Here is a 22,889-nt window from a genome sequence, read left to right on the forward strand (position 1 = left end):
GTGGGAAATGGGCTTGGCATGGCATTCTGGGGGTCCTAGGAACAAAAAGCATGGCCTAGAAGAAGGGACTCTCTCCCACTGGCTCTGCACACCCTGGGCTTGTAGTGAGATTTGCCAGGCTGCCCATTGCCAGCAAAGGCAGCTCCCTACCTAGCCCTGGCCTCTGACATGGGTGCCCTGTATTTCCGCTCCAACAGGTCAACAAAAAACAAGCAGACCAATACAAAAGAAAAAATACTGTTTATTCCACACAACTACATCGAGTGCTTCTCCCCCATTCTGCCCGCCCCTCCCCACAGCTCCAGTCCTCAGCAGGCTTTGCCCTGCGCTGGGGACAGTCAGAGCCTCAGAGCCCGGCCTATGAATCAGAAAAAGAAATCTGGGCAACAGTAGGGTTTCTCCGTCCAAACTCAGGTGCTCCTCAGTCCATTTGGCCCAGTTCTTTCCCTGGGCCCTGCTCCCCCCTCCCCCCGGATACCATGAGTAGAACAGGGTCAAAGGCCCCGGATCATTCAGCAGGCCCCGGAAAGTTCTGGCCTTTCCTTCACTGAACAAAACCACACAGTGAAACCATTTCTGCCTGTTCTCCAGTCTCTCCAGAGCAAACAAACCAAGGAGCTCTGGCTTAACACCCCGAAAGATACTTTTTCCAAATAAAACCTGTATCGACCCCCTTCAGGTCTGAAGCTACCAAAAAAATGCGTATGTATCATCTCAGAGGTGACTCAAGGCCCAGTGGCTTCCCAGAGGTCATACTGCAGAGAAGTGAGCAGGGGCCACAGGCCAGCAAGCTGGGCCTTGGGCACACTTCAGGGAGACCCTGTACCCTCCCACCAGGGACTGCAGCCTGCAGCTCCTATTCCTCTGAGTCAGTGACGCATCCTTCCAGAGGAGAGAAAACTGTTGCGTTTCAAGCCAGCCTTGGGAAAACAGACTTAGAGGAGAGACATGCTAAGAAAGCATGGCCAGGCCTAATTTAGAACAGCAGTTCACGATCTTTCCCTGCCGTGACACAGGACAGAGTGTCCCTGTGCACAGCCATGGCATGGGGGAACCCCCCTGGACTCGGAGCTGCTCCCAAGGACAGTAGCTGTGACCCACTTACTCACCCCTGGAAACAAAGCACGCGTGCGTGCGAGGGTTTGCGCATGACTCCTGCAATTCCCTCGTGTACTGAGTGGCTGCTTCATCCTTACCCAAGCCTGGCTTCGCACTCTCCTGCTGGATGAGTGTGTCACAGGACTGGCGCGGACGCCACACTTGGGCAGGTTCAGCTGGGCAAATGCAGTGGGGCGTGCGTGTGCATGCATATGTGTGTGTGAAAGAGAGAGAGGGAGAGGGAGACATCTCACTGGCAGGGCTGCCAGGATGGGGGGCACGCTAGCATCGCAGGGCCTGGGTGGGACCCGCAGCAAGCAGACACAGAAACAGCACCCCAGGGGGAGCTTAGCTAAGAGGCAGCTCTGCACGGGGGACCTGTGGCAGAGGTGGTCCAACCCCGAATGAGCCACAGCGACCCTCTCTGGAGGCAACTCCCATCCTGACCTGGGCGTGTGCTGGACTCAGAAGGAGCACTGGGGGAGATTTCTTTCTTTTCCTTTCTTTTCTTTTTTGACAGGCAGAGTGGACAGTGAGAGAGCGAGCGAGAAAGGTCTTCCTTTTGCCGTTGGTTCGCCCTCCAATGGCCGCCGCGGCCGGTGCACTGAAGAAGGCGCATCGCGCTGATCCGAAGCCAGGAGCCAGGTCTTCTCCTGGTCTCCCATGCAGGTGCAGGGCCCAAGCACTTGGGCCATCCTCCACTGCACTCCCGGGCCATAGCAGAGAGCTGGCCTGGAAGAGGGGCAACTGGGACAGAATCCAGCGCCACAACCGGGACTAGAACCCGGTGCGCCGGCGCCGCAGGCGGAGGATTAGCCTATTGTGCCGTGGCGCCAGCCTTGGGGGAGATTTCTTACACAGACACAGAATCAGACTCTGGACAAAAAAATGAGATTTCTCCTCCAACACTCAAACTTAAAGCTACAGAGAAAACTAGAGTTAAGTAGACCTGCACAGGAGACCTTCCCTGGCTGCCACCGGCTCTCTCTAGCTGCTATGCTTACCCAAGGGCATGGCTGTCGGCTTCATTCACGAATTTGCTCCTTTTGAGAAGCCCCGGTGCTGGGTTGGGGCTGGGTGTGGCGTCGAGAGAGAAAGCCAGCATTCTTTCCCTCATTTTTCTCCAGAATTGCCTGCTTGCTGGGGCAGTGGGACGGTCTAGATTTCAAATTCTCTGAACCCACACTCTTTGTGGGGGTGGGGAATAGCTATGGATAGAGATTAGATTAAAATCTGGCCGGAAGGCCTTGCCCACCAAATTCCCCACATGCTGCACACACCGGACAACCCCAGGGCAGTTTGAGATCACTGCTGCTTTCCTCAAAAATGAATTGCAAAAGAAAAAAGGGGAGGGGGCTGTCTGCTTTAGTGCAACCCCCCAAAGGAACTAGGGAGAGGTGGGAGAGGAGCTCCAGGGCCGTGGGAACCTTCTGACCCCAAGGTCAAGGCAAACATCGAGCCTGACTTCTGAGCGGCATATCACACTTGTTTGAATTTGATCTCCTGGGTCCTTTTGGCTGGGGGAGGGGCAATGTGTCTACAGGCAAAGGTGGGGGTAGGGAGTTTGAGGCTGTGGCGGGTCCACCGGCAGGGCTGTCACATCTGCCACACCAACACACAGGAACAAAGGAGAAGACGGGGTAGAAAGAGAATGACATAGAAAATAAGAGTTCGCGGCCTGCGGTCGGGAACAGCCACAGCCGGGCCCACACACCGGGAGTTTCTGGTTCCCAACCAAAATGCATCCTTCAGGAACCACGTTAGCAAAGTGCTTCTCTAAGCGACACCACCAAGTCCCCGGTTCAGCGTGCCCAAGCAAGGGCCTGGAGCTCCCTCGGCCCCTCCCCTTCCCCGACTCCACCCTCCGACCCCAGACCCGCAGCCGTGGATATGCGGGGTGCAGGGAAGGGAAGAGGGAGCCATGGGGGACGCGCATGCACAGAGCGGAGTCGCGAAGCCAGGGCTGCGCATGGTGAAACGACAGGTGCAGTGACAGCCGCGGCTGCAGCCAGGCGCCAAGGGGAGGGTAGAAAGTGCTGCATCACAGGGCTGCTGGGCCCGAGCCCTAGGGGATCTGAAAGACGTTCAGTTTGCTGGTGTTCTTGAGCGTCTGGCGCCGGTTGCAGAACCAGACCCGCACGACCTCGCGGTCATAGTTGAGCTCCTTGGCGATCTCGGTGATCTCCTGGCCTGTGGGCAGCGGGTTCTTCTCGAAGTAGGCGTTGAGCGCCTCTATGGCCTGGGGCGTGAAGGATGTACGGCGCTTGCGTTTCTTGGAGGGCTCACCTCCCACGAACTCCATCAGGTTCTGCTGGCCTTCCTGGTTCCGCAGCTCGGCCTCGTTCAGCCACCGCTCCAGCACGGGTTTCAGCTTCTGGGCGCTCTTGGGCGTGATGTCCAGCTTCTCAAACCTGCGGGCCACCCACACCCGGGGCCGGGGCTGTGAGAGGGCACTGTTCCTATGCGGGGGGGGGGGGGTTCCTCTCCCTCCCTTTCCCAGAGCCCCTACACACAGACTCCCCAGAACCCCAGATCCTAACAGCCTGATTGTTCCCGTGGTCCCGGCTCAGGCCACAGCATGACAATGATAGCACAGCTGCCTATGAACAACCATTCCAGAACTTTCTAAACCAAGTGAGTGAAATCCTTTGAGTGCCATTCCTCTACAACTGCTTTTTCCTGGTGGTGTCACTACCAAGACAGGCCACTCTTTGTGGTTGAACCACCACGGCCCTGTGGTCAGGCTAATGGCTGCTCTGGTCTAAGGCTCTCATCTGTGGGGTTGGCAGACAGGAGAAACCATCCTGTTCTGAAACCCACTGCTACCCCTCCTTTGGGGTAGCATGACCCTGCACACAGCAAAAGCAGTTCTGCTATTTTATGGTCATACTTCGGACAGAGGAGAGAGATGGGAGCCTGACAACCTACAGTGCACTGTAATGGAGACCAAAACAGAATGGAAGTTCCCACTTTTGTGACCAATTTTATAAGCTCTGCTCTTTCTCACTAGGATTCCTGGATGGATTAGGGCCTTGGTTCCCCCAAAGAAGACCACAGGAATACTCAGGATTGCAGAGCACATTTCAAAAGGCCCCAGAAGGCCTCGGCTGGGCTTCAGCTACTCCAGGTGTTACCTTCCCAATGTGGAGAGCCTGGATCCCAGTCACCACATGTCCTGATGGCCCCAGGCACTGAGCAGACCCCCATCTTGTCCAGGACAGTCTTACTCACCGGCAGATAGCTGACTGGCTGTAGGCAGGACCTTCCGTTGCAGTCAGAGCCTGGCCCACCTGGGTCTGGGTAAGGCCCAGGGACAGCCGCCGGATCTTAAAGTTCTTGGCAAACTCACGGATCTCTTCTAAGTTGATGCCATCCTCATCCAGACTTGGAGTATGTGGCTCTGGACCAGAGGGAGGGACCAGGGATGAGTATGTAAGATGGCTAGACCAGGGGTATGTAAGATGGAGGGACCAGGGATGAGTATGTAAGATGGCTGGACCAGAGGTGAGTATGTAAGATGGTGGGACCAGGGATGAGTATGTAAGATGGAGGGACCAGAGATGAGTATGAAAGACAGGCATCATTACTGCTTTTCTGGCCCACTGGTCTGGACTGGTGCAGCAGTGAGGCATGAGAACATCCAGCAAAAGGCTCGTGAATCCTCATCATCCCTGCCCCCAAGCAAGACCTGGGGGACAAGGGGCCTGGACCAACCTATTCAGGAGCAAGGGTCTACTTTCAAGTTCTTCCAGCTCTTACTGCTCACCTGCCCCAGTTCTCACTACACCTGCTGGCCATGCACATTCCTCAGATACTGGGTGAGTGAGCACAGCAAAGGCAGCCAATGGCTTAGCCTCTCAGAGAAGCAGCTGGACAGCTGGCAAGGCAGCCTCCACCGGCAGCATGCCTAGAATGCAGCTGAACAAGAACGAGGCTAAGAAAGCCGGCCCGTGCATCGGGCCTCTGCCCTTCCCCGCTGGGCTCCAGGAAATTTACTATGGAAAAAGCAGCATCTGAAGAGGTTGGGGGCCCCCAACTACCTACCTCCCGGCTACCCCACACTCCTCCCCCCAAGAGCCACTTACTGGACACCAACTGGCTGACCGTGGGAGTCTCTGAGCAGGTAATCGGGATGGGAGCAGAGGCGGATGGTTTGACGGCCGGGGCTGGGCTGGCAATGACCACGGCAGGCGGGGGCGCGGCAGGTGTGGGCTGGATGGGTTGCACCTGAGAAGGGACAAGTCCTGCCCAGCTCAGGGGGTTGGAAGCCCTGGGCAGACAACAGCAGGGCAGAGAGGGACACAAAGCCCTCTCTCACCCAGCACAGTCCCACCTGTGCCCTGTCAAATGACAAGTTGCTTATTAATACCTGCCCCATGATAATGACACCTAAGAGTTTCCACCAAGCTGGGGCCCCACAGCTTCCTGTGATGAAGGCAGGCAAGAGACTCAGATAGGTTCAGCATGCTTGGTCAAAGTGCTAGCAAGAGCCCACCCTTGGGAAACTGCTCTCAACCCCCTGCCCTCAACAGAGAAATCTAGTCTTGATTCGGGAGCCTCCTGGACCCAAAGACCCATGAGCAGGGAACTGGTAGGTAATGCTGGCACCTACCTATAGTGACATACTATGCAGCCATTACAAATAATAGTGTCTCTCTTAACTACTCTGCCCTCTAACTCATAGTGCCAAGGGGAAAAAATGAGGTGTGAAAACCATTTTCTGGGGCTGGGCATAGCAAGTTAAGCTAGCACCTGTGACACCCGCATCCTGCATGGGCCTTGGTTTGAATCTCGGCTGTTCCACTTCCGATCCAGTTCCCTGCTAATGGCCTGGGAAAAGCAGTGGAAGATGGCCCAAGTGTTTGGGTCCCTGCCACCCATGCAGGAAATTCCGAAGTAGCTCTTGGCTCCTGACTTTGGCCTAGCACAGCCCCAGCCAGTACAGCCATCTAGGGAGTGAACCAGCAGATGGAAAATCTCTCTTTCTCTCCCTCACCACCCTCCTTTCTCTTCCTCTCTCTGTATAACTCTAACTTTCAAATAAATAAATAAATATTTTAAAAACAACAAACCATTTTTTCTATGGAAGAATGCCTTTAAGAAATTCATTGAAATTTCCAGAAAAAATAATCTTGAAGCCTATGAAACAAGCTACTAACTTAAAGTCATCTCTGGAAGTGAAATTAGAAGAGGTTTTACTTCGTTTTGTTTTGTTTTGTTTTGTTTTGAGAGGCAGATATATAGAGACAGACAGTGAGAGCTCCCATTCACTGGTTCACTCTCCAGTGCACAACAGCCTGAGCCAAGCCAAAGCCCAGACATCCCACAGGGGTGGCAGGAACCTCTTTACTTGAGCTACCATCGCTACCTCCCAGGATCTGCATTAGCAGGAAGCTGGAGTCAGGAGCCACAGATAACTAAGGCATCAGGCTCGTTCTATGTGGGATGGAGCATCTTAACAAGTGTCTCAACCACTGGGCTAAAACGCCTACCTCTTACTTCTTCCATTATAAGGAATGCCGGGCTGTTTATAAGAATCATGCAAATCAAATCCTGTATCTATAATCAGGAAAAAGTACGGATATATGAAACAAGTGTTTTTAGCAATTTTTTTTTTTTTTTTTTTTTTTTTAGGAAAAGCTTCCCAGGGACTGCAGGTTTCTCCCGGATGGCCTTGCTGCCTGGGTCCTCTCTCGTCTGTCTTCATTCCCAGGCCTTTTCCTGGGTCCACAGCACCCTGTCTCTTGCTAGCACTGTCCAAACTATCTCCTGACAAGTGACCAGGGGTCAAGTCTCTCATCATGGTCCAGTTCTTGGCTTCACCCAGATAACAGAGGAATTAATTTTATTTGTTTGTTTGTTTGTTTTTTGATGCATTTTTGATCAGCTGCTTCCTTGCTGAAACACTCTGGTGGCTCCCCAGTACGTTGGGGTAGTAACAGCAATAGGAGCTACCGTTAGGAAGGATGTTTTGTGCACCAGAGTTGTCATCACGTAGGTGTAGCATTCCTAAAACAAACCCAGCTTCAACATCACCTAGGAAGTTACAAGTGCACATTCCTGGGCCCCACCCCACACCTGCTGAATAAGAAACTCGGAGACAGGCCCAGGACCAGGTGATTCTGATGTTCAAGTTTGAGAACCACGGCTCCAGCGCTTGGTACTTGCTGTGGTTTCCCAAAGGTAGAACATCCAACTCGCCTTTTTAGATGAGTTCCAGTGCCTTCTCTATGAAGCCAAAACCCCTACTCTGTCAAGAGCTTCCTTCTGTGGGGTCCTTGAGTACCTTATTAGTCCCCTACCATAGACTTTGTCATGTGACTTGTAATTGTCACCCACGCTGGGCCTTAGGGTACTCCGGGCATCTTATCTCTGTGTCTTCTGCACCTGGGATATAATTGCCCCTCAAAAAATTCCAAGGTGGGGCTTGCTCTGTGGTGTAGCAGGTAAAGATGCCACCCGCAATGCTGGCATCCCAGGTGGGCACTGGTTCAAGTCCCAGCTGCTCCACTTCTGATCCAGCTCTCTGCTATGGCCTGGGAAAACAGTAGAAGATGGCCCAAGTCCTTGGATCCCTGCACCTGTGTGGGAGACCCAGAGGAAGCTCCAGGCTCCTGGCTTTGGATCAGCGCAGCTCCAACCATTGCAGCCAATTGGTGAACCAGCGGATGGAAGACCTCTCTCTCTGTCTCTGTCTCTCTGTCTCTGTCTCTCCTATCTCTGTGTAATTCTGACTTTCAAATAAATAAATAAATAAATAATTACAAGGGCAGGCATTTGGCCTAGTGATTAAGACACCAATTAAATATACACATCCCACATCGGAGTGCCTGGGTTTGGCTGCTGGCTCCAGCTCCTCACTCTAGCTTCCCTCTAATGCAGATCCTGGGAGGCAATGGCAGTGCCTCAGGTAATTGGATTCCTGACACCCACATGGGAGACCTGGATTGCGTTTCTAGCCTTTGTTTCTGCTTCTACTTCAGCTCCAGCCCAGCCCTGGCCATTGCAGGCATTCGGGGGGTGAACCAGTGGATGGGACCTCTCTCTCTCTCTCTCTGTCCTGTGTCTCAAAAAAAAAAAAAAAAGAAGAAGAAAGAAAAATCTTGAATGAATAAATAACTAGCCAAAGCCAGAGGAGAAGAAGAAGAAGAAGAAGAAAGAAAAAATCTTGAATGACTAAATAACTAGCCAAAGCCATAGAGGAGTAGTGTAGAGGCGAAAGGGGGAAGAGATGGAGAGGCACAGAACTAACCTCCCAGCACTGACCCAGGCCCAGTGTACCTGAGGGCACAGGTACATGTTGTGGTGTGTGTGGGCAGGGGCCTGGGGTGCTGTTTTCTTGAGCAGGGCATGTGTGCATCCCTGTGGGCCTTCTACTCTGGGAGCACTCCTCTCTCTCCAGAGTTCCACAGGCGGCACTGCCTGGCAGTCTGGAGTGGAACAACAGCAATGGCTGCCCCACAGCCCCAGCCCCAGCCCCAGCCCCAACCCCGGTACCTCACTCTTAGCAGGGGACTCAGGCGTGCTTGGTTTCCGGACAGCCACGGGCGGAGGCAGGGGGCTGCTGGCCAGGGTTGCAATCACCTGGCCTTGGGCGTTCAACAACAACTGGGGTGTCACGGCCTGGACCTGCAGGCTTTGTGCTGGTGCTGGGGCCGCCACGCTAGCTGAGTTCACTACCCATGGAAGCGTTCCAATGACCTGGGAGGGAATAAGACAGACACCCCAGGTATCATGGGAGTGTCCTGCTCCACCGCCAACCCAAATCCCCACACTGGCAGGGGAAAAGACTAACTTGGAGAAGTCGCTCATCCCCTGACCTCTGCTCAGTTCACACTTTTTCCTTTATTTTATTCCCCAGAGCAGGGGGAGCTCTGGATGCAACTCAGAGACACTTGGATGTGGCTCGCTGCTCTGCCACATTTTAGCTGTGTGGCTTACTTTTTCCGTACCTCAGCTTTCTGTCCTATAAATAGGGAGTGGGAGAAAAAAAGAAAAAAAAAAAAAAACACCCTCCACCTAGCCCGATGCCTGGCTACAGAGTGGGTGCTGCATTTTCCAACTGTCCCTCCCCCACTAGAGAGAGCACCCCTGGGGCAGGGTGTGTGTTCTACATGGGGCGGGGGTGCTAGGAACAGTAGCCTGGCACCAGTGTCTCAGTCTCTCAACCCAAATCCCAGCCCCCTCCTCCTGGCCAGCCACCCCACACTTCCCACCACTCTGCTCTGCCTTTGGCCACTTGCCTGTCCCTGAGCATTGGTGAGGATCTGACTGCTGATCCCGGGCATGCTGGGAATGGCGTTGGTAATGACCGGAGTCGTGGTGAGGGAGCCCAGAATCTGTGTCTGTCCCCCGAGGGAAGCAGCACTGATCTGTGGGCAGAGGAAGGGCCTTGCTCAGAGGCCATGGGGCAAGGGAGAGAGCCGGGCACAAGGGAGAGGGTCAAGGACACGGGGGTGGGCAGACATGAATGTGGGCTGGAGGCCCATGTCCACCAGCTGAACCGTACTATCCAAGGTTATGGGCTGCAGGGGGTTGTGGGGATGGGCAGGGCCACGGTCATGGGACAGCAACTCTGGGTAAGCTTTCAGGCCAGGCCTGGGAGGGTAGAAGGGCCAGACTGGAGAGGCTGACGTCCTCCTAGTCACCTCTAACCTCCCACAGCCGGACCAGCAGCCACTCTGCAGAGACACTGGCAGGTAGCTGTGAGCCTCTGGCTGCACCTTAGTGATGGCTCTGTACACATCATCCCACCCTCCATGACTGGTCCAGCGGTTCAGGCTCTGGAGGATTCTCCCAGCCCTCTTGGCAGAGGTGGTCTGCTTTTTGTCCAGGCCGGACAGGCTGACAGTTGCAAAGAAGACCTCAGAGGGAGCCCATCTCTGCCGATGTGTCGGAAAAGGGTGGCACTCGGGGGCTGGTCCTCCACCCTTAGCCCAAGATTGATTTGGTCCATCCCTGGTCAGCCGTGGGAGAGGGCAGCAGCTTACGATTCCCGGGCTAAATGCGAAGCCTGCAGGCTGGACGGTAATCTGGGGAGGGGTGTCCACTGGCTTGGGGGTGGGGGCAGCAGCAGTGGCGGCGGCGGTGGGTTGCGGTAGGATGGCGGGTGCGGTCTGCAGCAGTGGCTGGGTCTGGAACAGCGTCTGGGGCTGGGCTGGTGGCCGCGGCTGGGCCAGTGAGGAGGTCTGTACCGGTGGGGCCGCTTGTACAGGTGCCGGGAGAGCAGTGTTCGTGAGCACAGCAGCCGCTACGGAGCAAGGCAAGAGACACAGGTGCTCAAGTGCCTAGCCACGGCCCAGAGCGGCTCCAATCCCAAAGGATCTGCACGAGAACAACAGGGTGGGGTGGTGTCGGGGCAGTGGGCATGGGGGGCCCGGCAGCTGCAGCCATGATTCCCTTGATCCTTGAAGGTTGGCACACGCCAACATCTCTCATCCCCCCCGCCCCGGGGCCAGGAGATGTGCAGGCTCAAGACCCCGACGTGGAATCTTCTCGTGGTCCATTTCAGGAAGCAGCTCACAGGGTGAATGCTGGCGTGGCATGGCGTGGCGTGGCGTGGCGTGGGGTGGGGTGGGTGGGTGGGGGCAGTCTCATTCAGTTGAGCGAAGTGAGAAAGGCCTCGCTGGCCCAGCACGGGTCATGGCCCACAGTCCCAAGGCGGTGCGGCAGCTCTGCGGCCGGATCCAGACTCCAGGGCTGCGGCCCCCGGGGGAGGGCGGCGGGTTCTGAGTCCGACATGGCCAACACATGTGCGGGGTGGTGGTGGTGGTGGTGGTGGTGGTGGTGGTGGTGTAGGGTGGTAGGGGCCTGGTGCAGTCCTGGGAGAGTGGCCGTTACCTTGGAGACCGGCTAATGGTGGCTTGAAAACTGCCCCTGTGGGAGAAGCAGCGGCCAGTCCAGGGAGGGCAGCCACGGTTGCTGTAGGAATTGTCCACACGGCCAGCCCCTGCTGACCGGCCACTTGACCTGCAATACTGATGGGGATAAGAAGAGGTTGAGTAACTGCCCCTGCTGGAACCATAACTCCTGTCAGAACTGTGGCTAAGTTTTCCTGAGTCAAGACCTGCAAAAGCAAACAAGATTTCAAAAAGAAAAGAAAAAAAAATAAAATACAAAATCAACATCGACAGCGCAAACACTGGGTCTCTCGGACCCAGTTGAGCACAATCAAAGCATTCTGAGGGCAGTGGGAGAAAGGTCAGGCATGGGTCGGGGGGTGGGGAGATGGAGGGGACCTGGACCAGACTACCCTGCCTGCCAGGAAGTGGCCCAAACCTCCCCCACAGGACAGGAAGGGGCACACAGGCCGGACCCACCAGTCTGCTGCCTCCCCAGTCTTTCCCAGGCCCCTGCTCAGGGGACAGCGCCCTGTGGCCAGGGAGCAGGCGCAGAGCTGGCCCAGCCCAGTGGTCAAGGGGCCACAGAGCAGCTGGGAAGCCCTGATGGAGGACAGCCTGGGTTGTCCGCACGGGACAGGGTGCCCGCACTGGACGTGTGTAGCAAATGTCCCCAGGCACTGCGCATGCTCCCTTTGCCGCGCTGCCCGGGTTGACAAGGGCATCCGCTCATTTTGCCATCAGATGAACAGAAACTCTGGCAGCATCCAAGAGTGAAAGCAATTGCTACAGTGCTCACTGGACCCGCGGAGACTGCCCGGCAAACGCAGATCCGCTTTCCCAAATGGGCCTGGTCTGGGGCAGGGAGAAGCCAGGGGGCCTAGTAGGAGCTGCCCTCCTTTGTCCCGCCTCCTGCACTTGCCAGATCCCCACGGCCACGCCCATGCATTGCTCCTGCCCACTGCCCTCTGTCCAGCTCTCCAGGCGGCCCTTACCTGGGGGGCAGCTTGTACGGCCAGTGGCGTCAGGGTCTGAGATGCCGCCTGAGGCTGGCTTGGGGCTTGGCTGAAGGTGGCAATGGCAGGGGCAGGGCTCGGAGGGATCCCCGGGAGCGACTTGGCTTCACGTGGCATTGAGAGAAAGGAAAAGGAGTGAGTAGGATGCCTGAGTGGCAACTCTCGGCCCACATTTCTGCAGAACCCAAAAACCCATCGTTGGCCAGTAGGGGGCCTCATCACAGCCACGCAGCAATAAGAAGGGTGGTTGGTTCCTTGGTGGTGAGACAAGGAGTACATACTCTCACCACCAAGGAACCAACCACCCTTCTCAAGGAGTACATACATTGGCTGATGATGTTGGATCAGGTCAGTGGCCACTTAATACAGGCTGGGCACATACTGCCAAGCTCTGAGAGAGGCCTACGGGACCATAATGTCAGGACAGGAGGTCAAGAACCTCTCCTATCCCTTTTGTCTTTAAGATCCCCTTGTGTAAAGTGGGAACCAGTGAATCAGCAACCCTAAAACATAGGAAGGGGTTGGAGGGGCCCGCACTGTGGCTTAGCGGATGCCATCCCATATGGGCGCCGGTTCAAGTCCCAGCTGCTCCACTTCTGATCCAGCTCTCTGCTGTGGCCTAGAAAAGCAGTAGAGGATGGCCCAAGTCCTTGGGCCCCTGCACCCACATGGGAGACCTGGAAGAAGCTCCTGGCTCCCAGCTTCAGATCAGCGCAGCTCCGGCCATTGTGGCCAATTGGGGAGTGAACCAGCAGATGACAGAAGACCTTTCTCTGCCTCTCCTATCTCTGTGTAACTCTTTCAAATAAAGAAATCTTTTAAAAAGCACAGGCAGGGGCTGGCATGGTGGTACAGTGCATTAAGCTGCTGCCGGTGACATTAGCAGCCCATAGGAACACTGGTTTGAGTCCCAAATGCTCCACTTCCACTCTAGCTCCCTGGTAATGTGCCTGGGAAAACAGTGGAATATGGGCCAAGTACTTGGGCCCCTGCCCCCATGTAGGAGCTCTAGATGGAGTTCCAGTCTCCTGGCTTCAGGCTGGCCCTGCCCCAGTCTTTGTGGCCAATCCCAGCCCACATTTTAATTTAGGAAGGGGCCAGCATTGTGGACCACTTGTGACACTGACATCCCATATTGGAGCATGGGTTCGTGTCCTGGCTGCTCCATTTCCCATCCAGCTCTCTGCTAATGTGCCTGGGAAAAGCAACAGAAAATGGCCCAAGTGTTTGGGTCCCAGCCACCCATGTAGGAGGCTCGGATGGAGTGCTGGCATCCTGGCTTCCGCCTGGCCCAGCCCCAGCCATCACAGCCACTTGGGGAGTGAACCAGAGGATGGACGCTGTCCCTCTAATTGTCCCTCTCTGTTGTACTGCCTTTCAAACAAATATATAAATCTTTTTAAAAAATGTTTGGAAAAGTATTGACCTATCTTGGGAAGAATCAGTCACAGCATATAGTAAAATCTACAAGGCTAAGGAATTTAGGAGCTGTGCAACAACAAAGCTCTTATAAAATAGTAGAAAAAAAATGAAATGGAACATTTATCTCCTCTGTGGAGGGAAGAGACTTATTTAAAAAAAAAAAAAAAAGAGATGTATTTATTTTAAAGTCAGAGTTACAGAGAGAGAAGGAGAGACAGAGAGAGAGAGAGGTCTTCCATCTGCTGGGTCACTCCCCAGATGGCTCCAACGGCCGGAGCTGGACCAGGCCAAAGCCAGGAGCCAGGAGCCAGGAGGATCCTCCAGGTCCCCCACGTAGGTGCAGGGGCCCGAGCACTAGGGCCATCTTCTGCTGCTCTTCCCAAGCCATTAGCAGGGAGCCAGACTGAAAGCAGCCAGGATACAAACCAGTACCCATGTGAGAGGCCAGTGTCACAGATGGCAGCTTTACCCACTATGCTACAACCCCATGCCCAGAAGATATTTTTCCAACTCTGAAAAAAAATTTCAGAGAAGGTTAGGATAACTAGCATAGGAAAACTGAAAAACCATTTTCTTGCACAAGAAGTAATAAAATGCAAAAAAGGAAAATGTGAAAATGGGGATGTGGCAAAGCTGAGTGATAAAAGCTTACCTTCTAAAGAATGAGGGGCCAGTGCTTTGGCGTAGTGGGTAAAGCCACCGCCTGCAGTGCCGGCATCCCATATGGGCGCTGGTTCAAGACCCAGCTGCTCCACTTCTGACCCAGCTCTCTGCTATGGCCTGGGAAAGCAGTACAAGATGGCCCAAGTCCTTGGGCCCCTGCACCCTCGTGGGAGACCCGAAAGAAGCTCCTGGCTCCTGGCTTCGGATCAGCACAGCTACGGCCATTGCGGCCAACTGGGGAGTGAACCAGAGGATGGAAAACCTCTCTCTCTCTCTCTGCCTCTCCTCTCTCTCTCTGTAGTTCTGACTTTCAAATAAATAAATGCATCTTTAAAAAATAAAGAAATGAAATGCTCATTGTATGGAGGGATATTCCCATAGAGGGCCATGGGGTCCTGGGGTTTACATCCATGGAGGGTTTTGTGGTCTCTTCCTGCAAGACTGCTTTGCAGAAATTCTGAAACAACTCCTAGAGCCATCAATAATACACCTGCTGTCCACGGCATCACCCATTTTTTTTTTTTATCGGTCTTCAGTAGACTTTTTATTAGAGAAAGTAAATGTGACAGAGGTAGAGAGGAAGGAGGAAAGGAGAGGAGAGAGAGAGAACCACCCAATTTTGAAGTCAGTTCTTTTCCTGCTCATTGATAATAAGATTTTGTATTTTTCCATGTGATAATTGCCTCCTATGTTAATAATGAATTGCTCTTCAAAAGGAAAGACAGTGGACCACCCCACCAAAAAAAAAAAAAAAAAAAAAAAAAGGCTAAAGGCCCAATACAAAGGCCTTAAAAGCAGCACTATTGATAAGAAGGAAAAACCAGACAATTTGACAATGGCCCAAACCAGACGCAGTTTAAATCTATGTCAATAAAGGAAATGCATATGAAGCAGTTGGTGGTTAAGTGCCGTACAACATAATCTCCCTTTGGTGGTCACGTCTTAGGAATACGGAGGTGGGACTGGATGGCCATTTAGAAAGACACCAATCACTGGATTATTATTTTTTTCCCCTGAAAAAGTTTCCCATCATCTAGCTTAGCTTAGCTTTCATAAGAGGAAGTCCCTCTTAATATTGCATACCCAGAAATCTTCCTTTAGTCTCTGCCGGCAGCTTCCTAGGCGGTGGCACCCTCAAAATACCTCCCTTAGCTGCTGAATAACCAAAATCCCTTTACAGAAGATCCCTTTGGTGAAGGGCTTACATATACAAGGCTGCGCCCATTACCATAAACACTCAAGGTACAAACAATTGCTTTAGGATCCGTTTCCGAGAACACATTTAGATGAGGCATAGAATGAAGCCTCCAGAAGTGAGAGATGGAAGGTGGACCAAGGGGTGGAAAGGGGAGTTAGGGCACCAGGCATTAACCTGAGAAGCCTCCTGAATTGTCTGGGAACAAAGGCTTCACCCCAGGATGGCTGCACTGAATGGAAACAGTAGCAACAGCCCTGGGAAGCAGGTGCCCCAGCCTGGCCTCAACACAGAAGCAGAGCATGGCTAGGTTACGGAGAAATGGGCCTGGGTCTCCTCACGAATTTATTCAAGCGGGGAGGAAACAGCTGGGCTCTCCAGGAACCTGGCCACTGATTTGCAGAAAGAGCAAGCAATGTGAGGTCACCCACTTTTCATGTTAAGGAGCTGCTGGCTCTCTGAAGTCTGTTGTCCTTTGCTGTCTTCCTGGTCCGTCATCTTGGCCCAGCCGGGCCAGCCCAGGCCTAGGGAAGGGGTGGATTGCAGCAGAGGGCAAGGGGAGAAAAATCCTGGTGTCCTAGAGTGGGGATTGGCAAAGAAGGCCCAAGGCATCCAGTAAAAGGCATGGCTTGAGGCCGCCACTGTGGCGTAGTGGGTAAGGCCGCCGCCTGCAGTGCCAGCATCCGATATGGGCACCGGTTCAAGTTCTAGCTGCTCCACTTCCAATCCAGCTCTCTGCTATGGCCTGGGAAAGCAGAAAATGGCCCAAGGCCTTGCGCCCCTGCACCTGCGTGAGAGACCTGGAAGAAGCTCCTGGCTCCTGGCTTCGGATCGGTGCAGTTCTGGCTGTTGCGGCCAACTGGGAAGTAAACCAGCAGAGGGAAGACCTCTCTCGCTCTCTTTCTCTCGGTGTGTAACTCTTTCAAATAAATTAATTAAAAAAAGGTATGGTTCACTCTGCAAGGTGTTACTGAACTAGTCAATGACCAGAGGGCAGTGCAGGACACCATAGCTCAGCCACCTCTCGCCCAAAGGTCACCTTTGGAGGACAGCAGGTGTACACCTGCTAGGAGGATGGGGCAGGATGCTGTAGAATCCTACCTACTCGTCACCCAGCTCTGGGTAGGGAACTTGACCTCATCCTCAGCTCCTGACCAACAGCAGGCCCAGCCCTCTGCCTGCGCCTAGGGTCTGGGTCTGGGCAAAGGAGCCTTTGTAGCTGATTCAGCCGCCTAAGCTGATCTGTCTGCCAGTCTCTGCCTACCTCACCCGCATTGCCCTAGATTAGGTCTGGAAGAACGGGAGTTCCAAGCACGAGGAAGTACAGACGGCAGACAGGAGGTACAGCTGTGTGGTGGGCACAGAGGGCCCAGGCTGCATGCTGGCTCGCCAGAGGGCCAGAGAAGGGACTTGGCTGGAGCAACCCCAGATGGGAGCAATGGCCTCCTACCAGTTGCCTCTGCAGGGGCCTCTGGCTTGTCTGGCCCAGCTTCACCAGCAGGCTCACTGGCTTCAGCCGGGTCCCCACGGAGGGAGCCCTCAGCAGTCACAGCCTCCAGGCCTTTGCCCTCCTCCTCAGCAGGGAGCTGGGCGTCCACTCCGACTTCCAGCACTCGAATGGTCTCATGGCCTGACATCACGATGACCTGCAAGAAGAGGGCAAGGGACACTGCTGGGGCTCAGGGCGGGGTGGGGAGGTTGGGTGGGACGGGGGGTGGCACAGCTCCTGGGGCCGGAGTTCTGGGAGTGGTCAGGGGCCCGAGGTGAGGGCACTTCAAGATGAGGACCTTCTGTCCAGGGGATGTATGCGCTGAGAGAATTCCAGAACCTGTGGCAGGCGGCTGCTCCTGAGTCACAATCAGAGCTACTAGACAGAAGCAGGTCTTGGGGCCAGCGCTGTGGCGCAGCGGGTAAAGCCCTGCCTGCAGTGCCAGCATTCCATATGGGCGCCGGTTCGAGTCCTGGCTGCTCCAATTCCAATCCAGCTCCCTGCTATGGCCTGGGAAAGCAGTGGAAGATGGCCCAAGTCCTTGGGCCCCTGCACCCGTGTGGGAGACCTGGAGGAAGCTCCTGGTTCCTGGCTTCAGATTGGCGCAGCTCTGGCCGTTGCGGTCAATTGGGGAGTGAACTAGCGGTTGGAAGACATCTCTCTCTCTCTCTCTCTCTCTCTCTCTCTCTCTCTCTCTGCCTCTCCTTCTCTCTGCATAACTCTGACTTTCAAATAAATAAATAAATCTTAAAAAAAAAAAAAAGCAGGTCTGGGGACAGGCAGGAGGGGACGACAAAGAGTCTCGCCTCTTCCCATCCAGCTTCCTGCTAATGTACTCAGGAGACAGAGGATGATGGCCCAAGACCTTGGGTAGACTTTGGGCTCCGGCCTGGCTCATCTCCCATGGTTATGAGCATTTGGGGAGTGAGCTACTGGATGGAAGATCTCTCTCCCTGTGTATCTTTTCCTCTCCGTCACTCTGCTTTTCAAATAAACAAACAAGAAATCTTTTTTTAAAGAAGTCATTGTAGAAAAATTAGAAAATACTTAGGAACTTCAAATAGTTCACAGAAATGCAATCATTAAAAAAAAAAACTAAGCATAGACTTGAAATTTTTTTTGTATTAAAATAAATGCATCAGGGCCAGCATTGTGGCACAGCAGATTAAGTATGGCACCAGCATCCCATATGGATGCCAGTTTTAGTCCTGGCTGCTCCACTTCTGATCCAGCTCCCTGCTAATGTGCTTGGAAAAGCAGCAAAAGATGGCCCAAGTGCTTGGGGCCCTGCACCCATGTGGGAGACCTGGATGAAGTTCCTGGCTCCTGGCTTCAGCCTGGCCCAGCCTGGCTGTTGTAGCCATCTAGGACGTGAACCAGCAGAGAGAAGATCTCTCTCCCCACGTCTCTCTTTATGTAACTCTGAGTTTCAAATAAATAAATACATTTTTAAATGCATCTTTTGATTTTTTTTTCCATTAACTTTTTTTTTTTTTTTTTTTTTTTTGACAGGCAGAGTGGACAGTGAGAGAGAGAGACAGAGAGAGAAAGGTCTTCCTTTGCCGTTGGTTCACCCTCCAATGGCCGCCGCTGCAGCCGGCGCACCGCGCTGATCCGATGGCAGGAGCCAGGATCCAGGTGCTTTTCCTGGTCTCCCATGGGGTGCAGGGCCCAAGCACCTGGGCCATCCTCCACTGCACTCCCTGGCCATAGCAGAGAGCTGGCCTGGAAGAGGGGCAACCGGGACAGAATCCGGCGCCCCGACCGGGACTAGAACCCGGTGTGCCGGTGCCGCAAGGTGGAGGATTAGCCTATTGAGCCACGGCGCCGGCTCTCCATTAACTTTTAAAAGTGTTCCCGTACAGAAGAAAAAAAAAAAGCCAACAGTAACTCACTGGATGTCCAGACTTTTCCCCAAGTGAACTTACACACTTAACAAATTTTGTGTTGGGGGAATGCGTTGTGGCACAGCAGGTTGGGCCACTGCCTGGGACACCCACATTCCAGGTTAGAGTGCCTGGGATAGAGTCCCTGCCTCCACTTCCCATCCAATTTCACGAGCCATCAGCGTTGCCTCCCAGGGTGCGTGTTAGTAGGACTCTGGAGCTGAGACGCAAACTCAGGCCCCGGAAAGTGGCACGCAGGCATCCCACCGGCACCTTCACCACTCTGCGGAGCACCTGTCCGCTATCTGTGCATTTTCAAAGTCACCGCTCAAATCCCTAGATCCTAGTTCGAAGCTCCATCTGGACAGGTGACGTAACCACGAGGGGCTCCAGGATCTTCCTCCCTTAGCCACACCCCTCAGTGCATCACTCCCCCCACCCTCCGCCCGCTGCCATCCCGGAAGATACCTGCTCATTGACTGTCAGAGATGACTCTGACCCTGCTCCCGGATCCATGGTCGCTTGTCGGGGTGGGGTGGGGGCCAACCCACACCTAGTGCATCCTGGGTAAGACGGGATTGGAAAAGCAAAGGCTGATGTGACACGGTGATACAATTCCCATCCCATCTAGAACAGTCAGAAATAGAGCGGCGGGAGAACAGGGGAGCTGGGTTCTCCCAAGTATCTGGAGGAGTAAACGAAATAGGATTTTTAAGAAGTTTCATACTAAAGCGTCTCACTTCCTACAGCATCCTAGGAGAACTTACACTCTGGAGGAAGCAGGAACATCTGTGCTTAGGGTGACAAGAGGAAAGGGGGGGCAGGCATCCGCCCCCAGGGGTCCCCCGGTCCAGTGAAGACAGCACACCCAGCAGAACCCGGCGTGAATCTGATCCAGGCCCTCAGCACCTTAGACAAGGGAAGGAGCGACCTGGGTACTAGCGTGCTTCTCAAAGGAGAAGTCTGGGCAGACTTCCTGGAAGAGATGATAAAGACATACATTAACACAGTGGTCTCAGATTTTTAATACGCATGACCATCACCCCGGGCACTTATGAAAAATGCAGATGTCCATGCGCCTTTCCCCCAACAACTCGTAGGGAATGTGATTCAGCTCTGAGGTGATGCCAGTGACGGGGCCAGGACCAACAGTGACCTGTACCAGCCAAGGCGGGACATCCCAGGTGGCCTGAGGACTGGAGCCACAAACCACAAAGTTGTAAGAAACCAAGGAGGCAAGTAGGGCTATACACTTGCATAGGAAAGAAGACAATTAACACCTCAAGTCCCACCGTGTGCTAAGCACTTTCTGGAACATTAACCTCTGGGGGTGACAGCTGAGGGAATTAAACTCACTTCTTTTCCCTCTTCCTCCTCTGGGTCTGTTGCTATTTTTTTTTTTTTTTTTTTTTTTTTTAGGAAAAACTGTTATAGTCTCAATGTTTGTGTCTACTTGGGATATGAAGGCAGAGTCCTCATGAATGTGGTTAGTGCCCTAAAAAAAAGAGACACGGGGCGGGGTGGGGGTGGCACAAGGACACGGCCAGGAGGCGCTGGCTAGGCAGATGCCTTTGATCTGGGACTTTGCAAGCCCCCAGGACTGAGAAACAAATTTCTGTTGTTAGAAAACTACCCACTTTGTTGTTGGGATAGTAGCTGCGGTGGACTAAGACAAACGCACCTGACACAGAACTCACCATTTAGTACGGTCACAATGTTGTTCACCCATCACTGCTACCTAGTTTCCTATTGTTAGGTAGGAAGTCAGATATGAGCTTATGTGTGTGTGACATAAAGGCCTAAAGAGAAGACGTCTATGTCCAGCATATGCATCTCAAAGTCATCCCAAAGCCCTGCCCCCTCCTACCTGATAACCTGCCAGGTGGGGGTCCCTGCCCCTTCTGCCTGATAACCTGCCAGGTGCAGCCCAGTATCTGCACTTCAAACGCCCTTCCTGCTCTTCTTCTAAAGGGGCCAGACTTCCCCCTGTCTGATAACTTCAGGGAGAAAACTCAAATAGAAGTTTTTCTATTTACATCCAAAAAGCCCTTTGTTTCCAAGAGGAGCACAGGTGGGGAAGCAAGAGCCATCTCCTTAACCCTCCCTCACCCCCCACCCCCCCACCCCGCCCTCTGCCTCTCTGCTGAGTCTGGCGACTGCCTGGGCAGGTGTAATCTCTCCACTCAACCATGTAACCTTGCTCCTTCCCTCCCCCGCCCCCCCAGTCTGAGCAACTGCACTCTCTCTCAGGTCCTGTCTGGAGAGGTGCCCATCTGTTCTTGCGGATGTCCCTACCCTAATAAACTTTGCTACCTTTTACTTTCCACAACTCTGTCTCACGCCTGAATTCTTTCTTGTGTGAAGACAAGAACCCTGCCATTCTCTGGTAACACTACCTTAGATTTTTATTTATTTGAGAGGCAGAGTTACACAGAGAGAAGCAGAGAGGGATCTTCTACCTGCTGGTTCACTCCCCAAATGGCTGCAATGGCCAGTGCTGAGCCAATCCGAAGCCAGGAGCCAGGAGCTTCTTCGGAGTCTCCCTCACAGGTGCAGGGGCCCAAGCACTTGGGCCATCTTCTGCCGCCTTCCCAGAACATCACAGCAGGGAACTGGATGGGAAGTGGAGCAGCCCATATGGGATACCAGCGCCGCAGGCAGAGGCTCAGCCTACTATGCCATAGCACCCGCCCTTAGTTCCAGAACATTTCATTCCACCCAAAAGGAGGCTCCACCTCCACTGGGAGTCACTCTCCTTCTGTTGCCACCTCCCAGTCCCTGGCAACTGATCTACTTTCTGACAGTATGGATTGGGCTTAGCAGAATCATACAACAGGTGGTTTTCTGTGTGACTTCTTTTACTTAGCCGATCCATGTTGTAGCATGTATCAGAAGTTCATTTCTTTTTATGGCTGAATAATATCCTGTTGTATGGGGTGGGCATTTGGCCTAAAGCTAAGACGCCGAGCCCCTTGGAGCAAACATTGTTGTGCAGTGGGTTAAGCCACCACTTGGGATGTCCGCATTCCATATCAGAATGCCTAGTTTGAGTCATCCTGGCTACTCCATGCTTTCAACCCAACTTCCTGCTCTTGTACCTGGAAGGCAGTGAGTGATAGCCAAAGTTTTGGATTTCTGCCACCAACAAAGGAGACTAGGATGGAGTTCCTGGCTCTTGGCTTCGACCTGGACTAGCTCTGACTGTTTTGGCCATTTGGGAGAGTGAACCAGTGGATTGAGGCTATTTCTGTCTCTCCCTATGTCTCTCTGTCATCCTACTTTTAAAATAAATATATGTTTTAAAAGATATCTGGGGCAGGCGCTGTGGCTCAGCAGGCTAAGCCTCCCCCAGCAGCACCAGCATCCCATATGGGCACTGGTTTAAGCCTCAGCTGCTCCACTTCTGATCCAGCTTCCTGCTATAGCCTGGGAAAGCAGCAGAAGATGGCCCAAGTGTTCGGACCCCTGCAACCACATGGGAGACCCAGAAGCAGCTCCCGGCTCCTGGATTCAGATTGGCCCAGTTCCAGTTGTTGTGGCCATTTGGGGAGTAAACAAGCGGATGGAAGACCTCTCTCTCTCTGTCTCTCTCCGTAACTCTGCCTCTCAAATAAGTAAATATTAAAACAACAACAAAAAGCAATATACGTGAGTCCCACATTGGAGTACATAGGTTTGATACCCAGCTCTGGCTCTTTTTTTTTTTTTTTTTTTTTGACAGGCAGAGTGGACAGTGAGAGAGAGACAGAGAGAAAGGTCTTCCTTTTGCCGTTGGTTCACCCTCCAATGGCCGCCGCGGCCAGCGCGCTGCGGCCGGCGCACCGCGCTGATCCGATGGCAGGAGCCAGGAGCCAGGTGCTTTTCCTGGTCTCCCATGGGGTGCAGGGCCCAAGCACCTGGGCCATCCTCCACTGCACTCCCTGGCCACAGCAGAGAGCTGGCCTGGAAGAGGGGCAACCGGGACAGAATCCGGCGCCCCGACCGGGACTAGAACCCGGTGCGCCGGCGCCGCTAGGCGGAGGATTAGCCTAGTGAGCCGCGGCGCCGGCTCTGGCTCTTGACAACAGCTTCCTGCTAACGCAGATGCAGGGAGGCAGCAGTGATGGCTCACGTAATTGGATGCCTGCCATCATGTGGGAGACCTGGATTTGAGTTCCCAGTTCCTGGCCATGTGGGCATTTGAGATGTGAAACTTTTGTTTTCGATTGTGAGGATATACTCCATTCACTTATTGATGGACAGGTGGGTTTCTTCTCCTTTTGATTATTTTTGAATAGTGTA

At 53.6% G+C, this 22,889-nt stretch overlaps 1 protein-coding gene across 3 annotated transcripts in view; it reads right to left on the reverse strand.

Annotated features, from left to right (window-relative positions):
* Positions 1-221: 221 nt before the first annotated feature.
* Positions 222-22,889, reverse strand: part of POU6F1 (POU class 6 homeobox 1) — a 29,812-nt gene continuing 7,144 nt past the window's right edge. For 2 of the 3 annotated variants that reach the window (XM_017341860.3, XM_017341861.3), the window contains 11 exons: positions 19,376-19,584; positions 19,077-19,293; positions 16,684-16,879; positions 11,933-12,057; positions 10,939-11,164; positions 10,089-10,348; positions 9,342-9,470; positions 8,596-8,799; positions 5,184-5,325; positions 4,330-4,498; positions 222-3,509 (listed from right to left, as the gene is read on the reverse strand). In XM_017341860.3, coding sequence (XP_017197349.1) covers positions 3,164-3,509; positions 4,330-4,498; positions 5,184-5,325; positions 8,596-8,799; positions 9,342-9,470; positions 10,089-10,348; positions 10,939-11,164; positions 11,933-12,057; positions 16,684-16,879; positions 19,077-19,235 — 1,956 coding nt within the window. In that variant the 5' untranslated portion in view covers positions 19,236-19,293; positions 19,376-19,584 and the 3' untranslated portion in view covers positions 222-3,163. The remainder of the gene's footprint in view (positions 3,510-4,329; positions 4,499-5,183; positions 5,326-8,595; positions 8,800-9,341; positions 9,471-10,088; positions 10,349-10,938; positions 11,165-11,932; positions 12,058-16,683; positions 16,880-19,076; positions 19,294-19,375; positions 19,585-22,889) is intronic. The other variant, XM_008256468.4, reaches the window with a different exon arrangement.

Source organism: Oryctolagus cuniculus, chromosome 11 (assembly GCF_964237555.1).
Source record: "Oryctolagus cuniculus chromosome 11, mOryCun1.1, whole genome shotgun sequence".
NCBI classification, from domain to species: Eukaryota; Metazoa; Chordata; class Mammalia; order Lagomorpha; family Leporidae; genus Oryctolagus; species Oryctolagus cuniculus.